At 40.5% G+C, this 12,253-nt stretch overlaps 1 protein-coding gene across 1 annotated transcript in view; it reads right to left on the bottom strand.

Moving 5' to 3' along the window:
- Positions 1-11,984, bottom strand: part of galnt6 (UDP-N-acetyl-alpha-D-galactosamine:polypeptide N-acetylgalactosaminyltransferase 6 (GalNAc-T6)) — a 37,948-nt gene extending 25,964 nt beyond the window's left edge. The window contains exons 1-3 of the mRNA XM_034172348.1: positions 11,772-11,984; positions 4,925-5,434; positions 2,553-2,725 (exon numbers count right to left, since the gene is read on the bottom strand). Of these exons, the coding sequence (XP_034028239.1) occupies positions 2,553-2,725; positions 4,925-5,406 (655 nt within the window). The 5' untranslated portion in view covers positions 5,407-5,434; positions 11,772-11,984. The remainder of the gene's footprint in view (positions 1-2,552; positions 2,726-4,924; positions 5,435-11,771) is intronic.
- Positions 11,985-12,253: the final 269 nt, after the last annotated feature.

Genomic DNA, 12,253 nt, shown 5'->3' with positions numbered 1-12,253 from the left:
CCTCGTGCGCATGCATGAGTTTTTCCACGCCTGTCGGTGACGTCATTCGCCTGTGAGCACTCCTTGTGGGAGGAGTCGTCCAGCCCCTCGTCGGAATTCCTTTGTCTGAGAAGTTGCTGAGAGACTGGCGCGTTGTTTGATCAAAATTTTTCTAAACCTGTGAGACACATCGAAGTGGACACGGTTCGAAAAATTAAGCTGGTTTTCAGTGAAAATTTTAACGGCTGATGAGAGATTTTGAGGTGATTCTGTCGCTTTAAGGACTTCCCACAGTGCGAGACGTCGTGCAGCGCTCTCAGCCGCCGTCGTCAGCCTGTTCAAGCTGAAAACCTCCACATTTCAGGCTCTATTGATCCAGGACGTCGTGAGAGAACAGAGAAGTTTCAGAAGAAGTCGGTTTCAGCATTTTATCCGGATATTCCACTGTTAAAGGAGATTTTTTTAATGAAAGACGTGCGGACGGGTCCGCGCGTCGGGACGCAGCCGATGCGGTGCGGCGGCACAGGAAAAACACCTCCGTGTTGATAACCATTTGTAAAATCCAGGTGGCTTTTGATGGCTTTCAGTGGAGTGAGTATATGAGAAATTGTTTAACAGCAGGACATGTTCCAACTTGTCCTTAAGGCTTCCAACGGAGGTGTTTTTCCTGTGGCGGAGCGTCGCGGCGGCTGCGAGCCGACGCGCGGACCCGTCTGCACGTCTTTCATTAAAAAAATCTCCTTTAACAGTGGAATATCCGGATAAAATGCTGAAACCGACTTCTTCTGAAACTTCTCTGTTCTCTCACGACGTCCTGGATCAATAGAGCCTGAAATGTGGAGGTTTTCAGCTTGAACAGGCTGACAACGGCGGCTGAGAGCGCTGCACGACGCCTCGCACTGTGGGAAGTCCTTAAAGCGACAGAATCACCTCAAAATCTCTCATCAGCCGTTAAAATTTTCACTGAAAACCAGCTTAATAATAAGTAGACTTTTAATTTTGAGAGTTTTACAGTTCTTGTGCCATATGGATGGATGAACAGCAATTTCTCTTGGCAAGTTGTGAATAATAATAGTGTTATAAACATGCAGCAAATAGTTTTACAGTATTCAACATAATTCTGAAACAATGTTAATGTTGTTGAGTTGATTTAATATTATTTTTAACATGTTTAAAAATTTTAGCTTGGTGATTCCCCCAAGATGACTTGTAGTCATGATTTGAAATTATGGAACAAGAACAGCACACATTTGAAAATGATGAAGAAAAAAAAAAGTAAATTTATGTTAATGCTACAGTTGTGAAAACAGTGGGACCTCATCAACACAAAGTTATTTTGTGTTACCAGGATGCTGTTGAAATTGAGTGTAATTTATATGTACAGGACTAAAATGGCATTGCTTTGCTTCTTGTCCTCTTTGGTAATGGCCAACAACTTCCTATTTTGACATAGTGACAATTTTTACACATTATAGGAAGTCCACCCTTGAGATTTTCTACATACAACTCTGTGGATGTATTAAAGACACTGCTAACTATGGTTAGCATAGTCTGTCTTATGAATACCTTAATTAGTGGATACTGTTAACTGTTTTTAATGTGTCTGCATATGCTAACCAAGATTAGCCTTTTATTTATACAGGTCATCACTAATCAAATAAGCCGACACAACGTTTGGAATAAAAAGCAGTTCACATCAAACCTGGGAAATCCAGTAATTTTATTACTATCTTGGGAATAAATAAATAAAATAAAATAAAATAAATCAAGTCTGGACTGTGAGACTCATACCCAAGCTGATGTACAAGTTAAACTGGCCTTTAGTGACCACCAGGACACTGCATTTAACAACAAGGTTTCACAGCTAACTTGATTAGCCTGTCTGTCTTTATGTTATAAGTTAAAAATGCCAAAGTAGCCCAAAATAAGAGGGTCACTGGTCCTCACTAATATTTATCAGAACCCCAAGTTTCATTTCTGAATGTGCAGTTGGTTTTTAATGGAATTACTTATGAGTATTTTGTGGCTAATAACTCACTGACTCCATTAAATCTATGTGTGTTGTGTTAATCACAGTGGGAAAAGGCATAATGCAACAATCCTTAAATAACCCCTACTTTGTTCAGATAACAGGGTTTAAAAGTTGGCTGGTTGATCACAAGAGCCATTTCAGAACATCATGAAAGTGGCTCTTTTATTTTGAAACTTTTTCAGACTAACATCACAGTAATATTCTGGTTAACAGGAAACCAAGTTGAACTCAGGTTTGTCAGGTTCCACAACAAGAAACAAATGTAGCTATGAGTGTACTACTGCACAATCACTCATGTCAAGTACATCACAAGTGACTCACCACCACTGTTCATCCTTTTTTTTCTTAATCATTTATGTTATTAGTTGATTTTTGTTCATTATTTTATCTTTAGCTCCCACGTCATCAGAACTCACACAATGATTAAGTGAGTTTAATGAGACTAAAACAATGACAGCACTCCCACCCTTCATGAACACCGCCCTCCATGACACTCTGACCAGCACGTTTTTCCATCAGCACTTAATTATGTGTTTTGTACCTGCCTCGCTGGCGTCATCTACCAAGATGATTTCCTTCAGCATGATAGCTGGTGCCGTGTGCAGGACGCTGTAGACTGTCCTAAGGAGGGTGGACCAAGCCTCGTTGTGGAAGACAATAATAACACTGGTGGTGGGCAGTGGAGGACACCGCCGAAACTTTTGTTCCACGCATCTAGGAAACATATGAAACAGCAAATTAAAGTGAAAGAAAGAAGGGCAAGCTTGTGTGAGAATGAGAAATGTATAGTGTGTCACTTTTGAGCTCATAAATTTGAATATACTTTGGCCTATAAACTTCCAAACTCACTTTTCCCCAGACGTGCATGTTTCATTTTATAAAACAATATGTGTATTAGGTCTGTTAGTACATCTACTTTATTTTAATGTAAAACTACAGTGGCTTGCAAAAGTATTCAGCCCCTTGGTATTTCACGCATTTTAATTTGTTTATGGCATTTCAAATACAAAAGGTAAATCAGTCTTCTCAATATAAAAATTTCTAAAATTATCTTCCTTAGAATCAAACTGAAAGTAAATCTCTACAACTTGATATAAATTAATAAAAAATATAAAAGCCAAGATGATGGGTTGCATAAGTAATCAGCCCCTTTGGTATAATACCTGTAAATAATCAGTTTAATTGCCAGTTATCTTCAGACAAGTCAGGGGATGGATACATGAACATTTCCAAGTTACTGAATATGTCTTGAACTTTATTTCCATCAGTTATGAAGAAATACAAACAGTATGGCACTCTATGGTAAATCTACGTGGAGCAGACAGTTCTCAAAAACTGAGTGACTGTGCAAGAAGAAGAGAGTGAGGAAAGCCACCAAGACACCCAGACAACCCAGACAACCCAGAAGAAGTTACAGGCTTCTGTGGCTGTGATTGGGAGAAATTGTGCACAGTGCATGTTTTGCATTTTGTATCCCCAGTTATACAGCTTCATGATGAAGTGACACAGAGGAGGGTTTTCTTTCACCAAAACATTAAATCTAGGCTTTTATCTCAAATGTACCTTCTGGCAATTTGTAGCTGAACTTTCAGGTCTTCTTTTTAGTAAAACCATCCTCTATTCTAACAATCAAACAGAACCTTGGTATTATAACAAAAGAACTGATTAATGAGTTGAAGGGTCAAATAGAAAAGTGACATCATCCACCTTTAAGACCTTTGTCTTGTTAGATTAGTCACCCCAGTGAGTTTTGTCTGCTTGGGATTTCTTCCTTTAATCAAAAATAGTAAGGAAGTTGTTCCTCTCACTGTCACCAAATGTGCCTTCTGATGGGGTGGGAAAGGTCTAGAGTAGACCTTACTTGTGTATAATGCCTTGAAGTGACTTCTGTTATGATTTGATCCTGTATGAATGAACTGAAGAGAATACTCCATCGCTATGACCTAAAAGGAGAAATGAAACTGCCTTAAAAAGATACAGTGCCTTGCAAAAGTATTCGGCCCCTTGGTATTTCATACATTTTAATTTATTTATGCCATTTCAAATACAAAAAGTAAATCAGGCTTTTCAATATAATTTTTTTAATTATCACTCAAATCTCTATAACTTGATATGATGGTGATGGGGTGCATAAGTCATGGAACGCTTAAACATGATACCTGTAAATAATCCATACCAAAGCTTTCCTCACTCTTCTCCTTCTTGCACAGTCACTCAGTTTTTGAGAACTGTCTACTCCACACAGATTTACCATAGAGTGCCATACTGCATTTATTTCTTCATAATTTATGTAAATAAAGTCCAGGACATATTCAGTGACTTGGAAATGTTCATGTATCCATCCCCTGACTTGTCTGAAGAAAACTGGCAAGAAAACTGATTATTTACAGGTATTATTCCAAAGGGACCCATTACTTATGCAACCATCATCTTGGCTTTTATATTTTTAATTAATTTATATCATGTTGTAGAGATTTGTTTTGAGTTTGAATTTAAGGAAGATCATTTTAGAATTTTTTATATTGAGAAGCCTGATTTACGTTTTGTATTTGAAATGGTATAAATAAATTAAAATGTGTGAAATACCAAGGGGCTGAATACTTTTCAAGGCACAGTAAAATAATAAACAGGCTGAACCTTTGTCCTGTAATCAACTGTACATGATTATCTGTTGATGTAACTCATGATCTATCACACCTGTGATACTTATAAGATGGACACAGATGCACGGTGCATTGGCTGATTATGGATTATAGTGAGGCTCAATATGAAAACACGTGAATAAGAAACACTCCTGCCGTCACACAGTGCTTTATCTGATGCACTGAGCATGTCTACGCCTACTCCTTGTTAAAACACTCTGATTATTGCCAAGTATCAGTGTGTCAGATTATTACGAGGACGTGCTCTTACTCTGGATGTCTGGTGTCTGCCCCAAGGCTCCGGCTGAGTGAGATCCGATCACTGACAAACTGGTTGAAACAGTGTCTGGTCATACCCTCTTCTTTCTCCTTCTCCTCCTCAGGAGTCATGTGATTTTTTTGGAAGGCCTTGCCATCTGCCCCGGGGCTGTTGGGGTCCTGTGGTGGCCTCTCCAGGTGTGGCTTCAGATCAGTCTGTGTGTAAAACCCGCTGGGACAGTTGACATCCTCTTTGGGCAGCTCGTGTGATGGCTGTGGCTGTGGAGCACGGATCTGGAAGCCCATGTTGTTGACAGCATCTCGGACCATGACCATCATCTGGTCCTTCCTGCCCACCAGCTCCTGGAGCCAGGGTTCGTTAGACGAAGCAGAGCCAACGTCCCTCTGGAGAACCACCAAAACTACCATGAAGAGAATCCCAGCAAGTACTACCAGTTTCAGCGGGGACAGCCGCCGGCGAAGGAACGGACGCATGTTTAGGACTGTTGGGTCACAGTCAAGGCTGTTAAAATACACAGAACAAAAAATTATTTCCCCACAAATATTTACAAGCTTTACCACCTTCTAAACCCACTCGCTTATCAGTGTCACCTGCCTCTGCTCAGTCTATGCTCAGTTAGTTATTGCTGAAAGGGGGAAAAAAAAAAACAATCAAGAAAAATCCTTTAAACTGCTTTGCGTGTCTTCATGTGTCATAGCAGCCAGCGAGTGTTGGTGACACTCCACTCTCTCCGTCTCTTTATGGGGGAGGAGCCTGAGAACAAAGACGCCACACCTCTCAGTAAACACCTGAATGCACCTGCTCTGACCGGAGGCCTCCAGGGCCCACGTGGCAGCAGGTGAGCCGAGAGAAACCAGGAACTCCCACAACGGTTAATGAGTGACAAACAACGTGGCGAGTCATTAGGCCAGAGCCGGTTAGATTGTTACATAAAGCGTGACGCCATTACAGCCTCCCTGGGCGATAAGAAGCTGTGTCGATGAAACAGGATATCTAGCACCATGATGTAGGTGACCACTGATCAGAGACTCACTTTTAGTTCACCATCATTAATTTATTCTTAATCCAGCCGCACTTGTAAATGATTTAAGAGGACAAGTTTGGTGCTCTGGAAGAAAGAGGAACAAGGTGGAACATTTGGCCCTCGCCTTCTTCTTCTTATTGACCAATTATGAATATTGTCTTCTAGGGGATGTTTTGGTATACAGAACAAGAAACGATTGTAGAAATTTTTTCCTAATAATTCTTTGGCTGTGAAATGAAGTCTTGTATTATTTCATACCACTAGGAGGCAATATTGAAGACTCAAGACCAGATTTGTTTTTTTTGTGTAAAAATCTTTGTGTTCCTCTCCACCGTAAAGCAGCACAGCTGGTAACGCAACTGACTAAAGTTACAATGTACACAATTTCTCCAGTCATGCACACAGAAGCCTGTTCACTCATTTTTTTTTTTTTTAAGAACTGCCTCCTCAGGACACATTGATCATAAAATCCCACACTGTATTTCTCAATGACTGATTTCAGTGAAGTCCAGGAAATGTTTATGTATCCATCCCCTGATTGGTGTTACAAAAAAATTACAGTCAAAGTGATGATTATTTAGTTTGTCCAATTACTTATGGCCTCGGAAATGGGGGGGGGGGCAGTGTATAAAAATAGCTATATAATTCCTTAATGGTTTAACACACTCTGTTGTTATTAAACGCCTTGAATTAAAGCTGAAAATCAGTACAGCTTGATTGTTTCTTGTCAACACACTTTGTTGGTGCTCAGAGGCAAAAATAGTGTCACTCTTCAAATACTTATCACTGCTCTGTTCAAAGTGTCAGACTTTTCATGTATTTCTAAGAAATTAAATCTGAACTGTAACCCTCAGTCATTTGCAAATTTCATAATCAGAATCAGAATAGCTTTTATTCGCCAAGCATCCACAGAGTACAAGGAATTCAACTTCGCTGCACTCTATACAGCATGTATAAATATACACTAAACACTGAATAATTCACAGTAAAAATGTGCAAGTAAGATGTGCAAGTAAAATAAAATGTACAGTAAGAAAAAAAAAAAAAAATCACATGAAACAGCCAAACAGACTGAACTTGTCCATAAGATCTGTTTGTCTGAGACATCAGGCCAATTTTGGAAGTGTGAAACCTACCAGGTGGGTCCATCTCCACATACGGCTGTGTAGAACAGGTGCACACCTTCTGTTGGTTGGTGGAAAAAAATAATATTCCTGTCCTATGTGGGGTGATGGGGGGGGGTATGGTTAGGGTTTGGGGAAGACAGACACTTATGCTATGTTATGGTTAGAGTTAGGAGAAGGAGATGATTATAAATAGCAAAATAAAAAAAAGTGTCATGAAAAACGGGCGCTTTTCGTGAGGGGGCACCAAAAAAAAAAAAAGAAAAGAAAAGCTATACTGAGCTACCTATGAGTTGGGGTGGACTTTACACAGAGCGCCCTCTGGTGGCCATCGCAGAGCTCAATACACACACTCATCTTGAACTGCTTACTCCAATGAAAGGTCGTGGGGGGCTGGAGCCTATCCCAGCAGTCACAGGGCGCGAGGCGGGGTACCCCCTGGACAGGACGCCAATCTGTCACAGGGACACATATAGACACACAAACACATTCACACCCACACGCACACCTACGGACAATTTGGTCACTTTTCAAATGGGACAGACTTGTCAGTAAAGTAATTTAATGTACAATGGTTCATTTCAGGTCAGGTTGGTGTATAACTCTCATCGTTCCAGGCAGTGAGAGCTGACAGCTGCCTGATAGAAGCAGGTTAGAGACAAAACAAAACCAGCTGATTTCAACAGACGATCAAAGCAGCCCGAGCAAGTTTTCACCGAGCGGCCACTCGCGGAGGTATGAATTCTCACCTTGGGATTCGCCACTTCGCTGAAAGTGACGTGTCTCCACCCCCAACCCACTGGCAGGAAGAATGCAGCAACTGAGTGCTAGAGGTAGGTGATACCAGGAATTTTTGCATTGATCCGATACCAAGTAAATACAGGCGATACTGATACTTTTTTCATATTTAAGCTTCATAGATCCAAAGGATCCAAAAGACCTAGGACAGAATTTTGCCAAACATTGTACGTGACAACAAAATACTTTATTATCACAATCAACATTTTTGTTTAAAAAATATCACTCAACACAACTTAAAACAAAATCTCCTGAGGTAGAGGGCTGACAAATCACAATACATCGATACATCTTGCTTGCCTCTACTGGTGGTTGGCTCTCACTGCGGTATTGTATCACTTCCTGTTCCGGAGCACAGCAGTGTTTTTCTGTATCTGTTAGCTGTTTAATCTGCACAGTTAGATTGATCTAGTTATCTAGATTACGATTTGTTTCCCAGTGTAATCTTTACGTGCCTTAACTAAAGCACTCCTTCTGCTGAATCACCTCTAAATTATTTACACATTATTCACTTTGCGTGTTTTTAGGAATCCGCTAGCTTAGTGTAGCTACTAGCTCTTAGCCAATTTAGCATGGCGGCTTCTCCTGTCTCTCCCGCACTTTTCTGCTCTGGGTGTGAAATGTTTAGTTATTCCTCGGCCTCCTTTAGCAGTAACGGTACTTGTAATAAGTGTAGCTTATTCGTAGCTTTGGAGGCCAGGCTGGGCGAATTGGAGACTCGGCTCCGCACCGTGGAAAATTCTACAGCTAGCCAGGCCCCTGTAGTCGGTGCGGACCAAGGTAGCTTAGCCGCCGTTAGTTCCCCCCTGGCAGATCCCGAGCAGCCGGGAAAGCAGGCTGACTGGGTGACTGTGAGGAGGAAGCGTAGCCCTAAACAGAAGCCCCGTGTACACCGCCAACCCGTTCACATCTCTAACCGTTTTTCCCCACTCGACGACACACCCGCCGAGGATCAAACTCTGGTTATTGGCGACTCTGTTTTGCGAAACAGTTAAATGTGGTCTATTAAACATTAGGTCTCTCTCTTCTAAGTCCCTGTTGGTAAATGATATAATAATTGATCAACATATTGATTTATTCTGCCTTACAGAAACCTGGTTACAGCAGGATGAATATGTTAGTTTAAATGAGTCAACACCCCCGAGTCACACTAACTGTCAGAATGCTCGTAGCACGGGCCGGGGCGGAGGATTAGCAGCAATCTTCCATTCCAGCTTATTAATTAATCAAAAACCCAGACAGAGCTTTAATTCATTTGAAAGCTTGACTCTTAGTCTTGTCCATCCAAATTGGAAGTCCCAAAAACCAGTTTTATTTGTTATTATCTATCGTCCACCTGGTCGTTACTGTGAGTTTCTCTGTGAATTTTCAGACCTTTTGTCTGACTTAGTGCTTAGCTCAGATAAGATAATTATAGTGGGCGATTTTAACATCCACACAGATGCTGAGAATGACAGCCTCAACACTGCATTTAATCTATTATTAGACTCTATTGGCTTTGCTCAAAAAGTAAATGAGTCCACCCACCACTTTAATCATATCTTAGATCTTGTTCTGACTTATGGTATGGAAATAGAAGACTTAACAGTATTCCCTGAAAACTCCCTTCTGTCTGATCATTTCTTAATAACATTTACTCTGATGGACTACCCAGCAGTGGGGAATAAGTTTCATTACACTAGAAGTCTTTCAGAAAGCGCTGTAACTAGGTTTAAGGATATGATTCCTTCTTTATGTTCTCTAATGCCATATACCAACACAGTGCAGAGTAGCTACCTAAACTCTGTAAGTGAGATAGAGTATCAATAGTTTTACATCCTCATTGAAGACAACTTTGGATGCTGTAGCTCCTCTAAAAAAGAGAGCTTTAAATCAGAAGTGCCTGACTCCGTGGTATAACTCACAAACTCGTAGCTTAAAGCAGATAACCCGTAAGTTGGAGAGGAAATGGCGTCTCACTAATTTAGAAGATCTTCACTTAGCCTGGAAAAAGAGTCTGTTGCTCTATAAAAAAGCCCTCCGTAAAGCTAGGACATCTTTCTACTCATCACTAATTGAAGAAAATAAGAACAACCCCAGGTTTCTTTTCAGCACTGTAGCCAGGCTGACAAAGAGTCAGAGCTCTATTGAGCTGAGTATTCCATTAACTTTAACTAGTAATGACTTCATGACTTTCTTTGCTAACAAAATTTTAACTATTAGAGAAAAAATTACTCATAACCATCCCAAAGACGTATCGTTATCTTTGGCTGCTTTCAGTGATGCCTGTATTTGGTTAGACTCTTTCTCTCCGATTGTTCTGTCCGAGTTATTTTCATTAGTTACTTCATCCAAACCATCAACATGTTTATTAGACCCCATTCCTACCAGGCTGCTCAAGGAAGCCCTACCATTATTTAATGCTTCGATCTTAAATATGATCAATCTATCTTTGTTAGTTGGCTATGTACCACAGGCTTTTAAGGTGGCAGTAATTAAACCATTACTTCAAAAGCCATCACTTGACCCAGCTATCTTAGCTAATTATAGGCCAATCTCCAACCTTCCTTTTCTCTCAAAAATTCTTGAAAGGGTAGTTGTAAAACAGCTAACTGATCATCTGCAGAGGAATGGTCTATTTGAAGAGTTTCAGTCAGGTTTTAGAATTCATCATAGTACAGAAACAGCATTAGTGAAGGTTACAAATGATCTTCTTATGGCCTCGGACAGTGGACTCATCTCTGTGCTTGTTCTGTTAGACCTCAGTGCTGCTTTTGATACTGTTGACCATAAAATTTTATTACAGAGATTACAGCATGCCATAGGTATTAAAGGCACTGCGCTGCGGTGGTTTGAATCATATTTGTCTAATAGATTACAATTTGTTCATGTAAATGGGGAATCTTCTTCACAGACTAAAGTTAATTATGGAGTTCCACAAGGTTCTGTGCTAGGACCAATTTTATTCACTTTATACATGCTTCCCTTAGGCAGTATTATTAGACGGTACTGCTTAAATTTTCATTGTTACGCAGATGATACCCAGCTTTATCTATCCATGAAGCCAGAGGACACACACCAATTAGCTAAACTGCAGGATTGTCTTACAGACATAAAGACATGGATGACCTCTAATTTCCTGCTTTTAAACTCAGATAAAACTGAAGTTATTGTACTTGGCCCCACAAATCTTAGAAACATGGTGTCTAACCAGATCCTTACTGTGGATGGCATTACCCTGACCTCTAGTAATACTGTGAGAAATCTTGGAGTCATTTTTGATCAGGATATGTCATTCAAAGCGCATATTAAACAAATATGTAGGACTGCTTTTTTGCATTTACGCAATATCTCTAAAATCAGAAAGGTCTTGTCTCAGAGTGATGCTGAAAAACTAATTCATGCATTTATTTCCTCTAGGCTGGACTATTGTAATTCATTATTATCAGGTTGTCCTAAAAGTTCCCTAAAAAGCCTTATAAAAGCTTGCGCATCGATCTTTTTACACGAGTATCGTTCAATATCAATACCAGCATTGGTATCGATATTATCGATATTAGGATCAATCTGCATACCTCTACTGAGTGCCATTCTAGTTTGTCAGCCTTGATAACAAGTGCCTTTTTTTTAATGAAAGTGTGTAGAAATGTTGCAAATGATACGAATCTGTAAAGTCATTTAAAAGCCTGATTTATGTCCAATCATTCATTCTCAGAGACACATTTTAATTTGATAAATTGTCTGTTCCATGTGAAAGGCGGAACTGAGTTGCCTCATCTTGGTTTTAACAGTTTATCTTCATCCTCAGACATCACACCGAAGACACACATCTCTCTCACAGACAGATAGACACACACACACCAAAGACGACAGCACAAAACTGCTCTTTATAAAGAAACAACGTTAAACTTACCGCACACCGGGCAGGAAACGCGGCGGGCCGCCTGCGTGTGACAGCGGGGACAGTTGCCAGGTCTGCAGGGCGCGGATTCTTTTTCTGGTCGAAGTTGTAAAACTGGAGTTTTGAGTCGACCAGGATCCGACAGTTCCGGGGTTTTCTGTGGGAGCCGAGCAGGTGCCATATGAGCTGCGTGGCTTCGAAACTCACATGTTTCCGTGCGCGACGCTTTCGTTTCATTCAGCCTGCGACAATCAGGAAGAAACTTTCACCAGAAATCTGACTCTTGACTGTCCGTGTCCGCGCACACTTCACTGAGTGATTTATTTGATAAAAGACACACCGCTCCGTGCACTAAAATCCTTTTTTTTTTCTCTATCATGGGGGATTACGAAGGATTGTGTCTTAATTAATGATCAGAATAGAGTGCTGTAAGTGAACATTACCATGAGATCATCAGAAATCCATTATTAATGCGCAAGCAATTAAATACTCTA

The sequence above is a fragment of the Thalassophryne amazonica genome, chromosome 6 (assembly GCF_902500255.1).
Source record: "Thalassophryne amazonica chromosome 6, fThaAma1.1, whole genome shotgun sequence".
Classification (NCBI taxonomy): Eukaryota; Metazoa; Chordata; class Actinopteri; order Batrachoidiformes; family Batrachoididae; genus Thalassophryne; species Thalassophryne amazonica.
The sequence above is the reverse complement of the archived record's forward strand: the minus strand, read 5'-3'. Positions and strand labels throughout refer to the sequence as shown.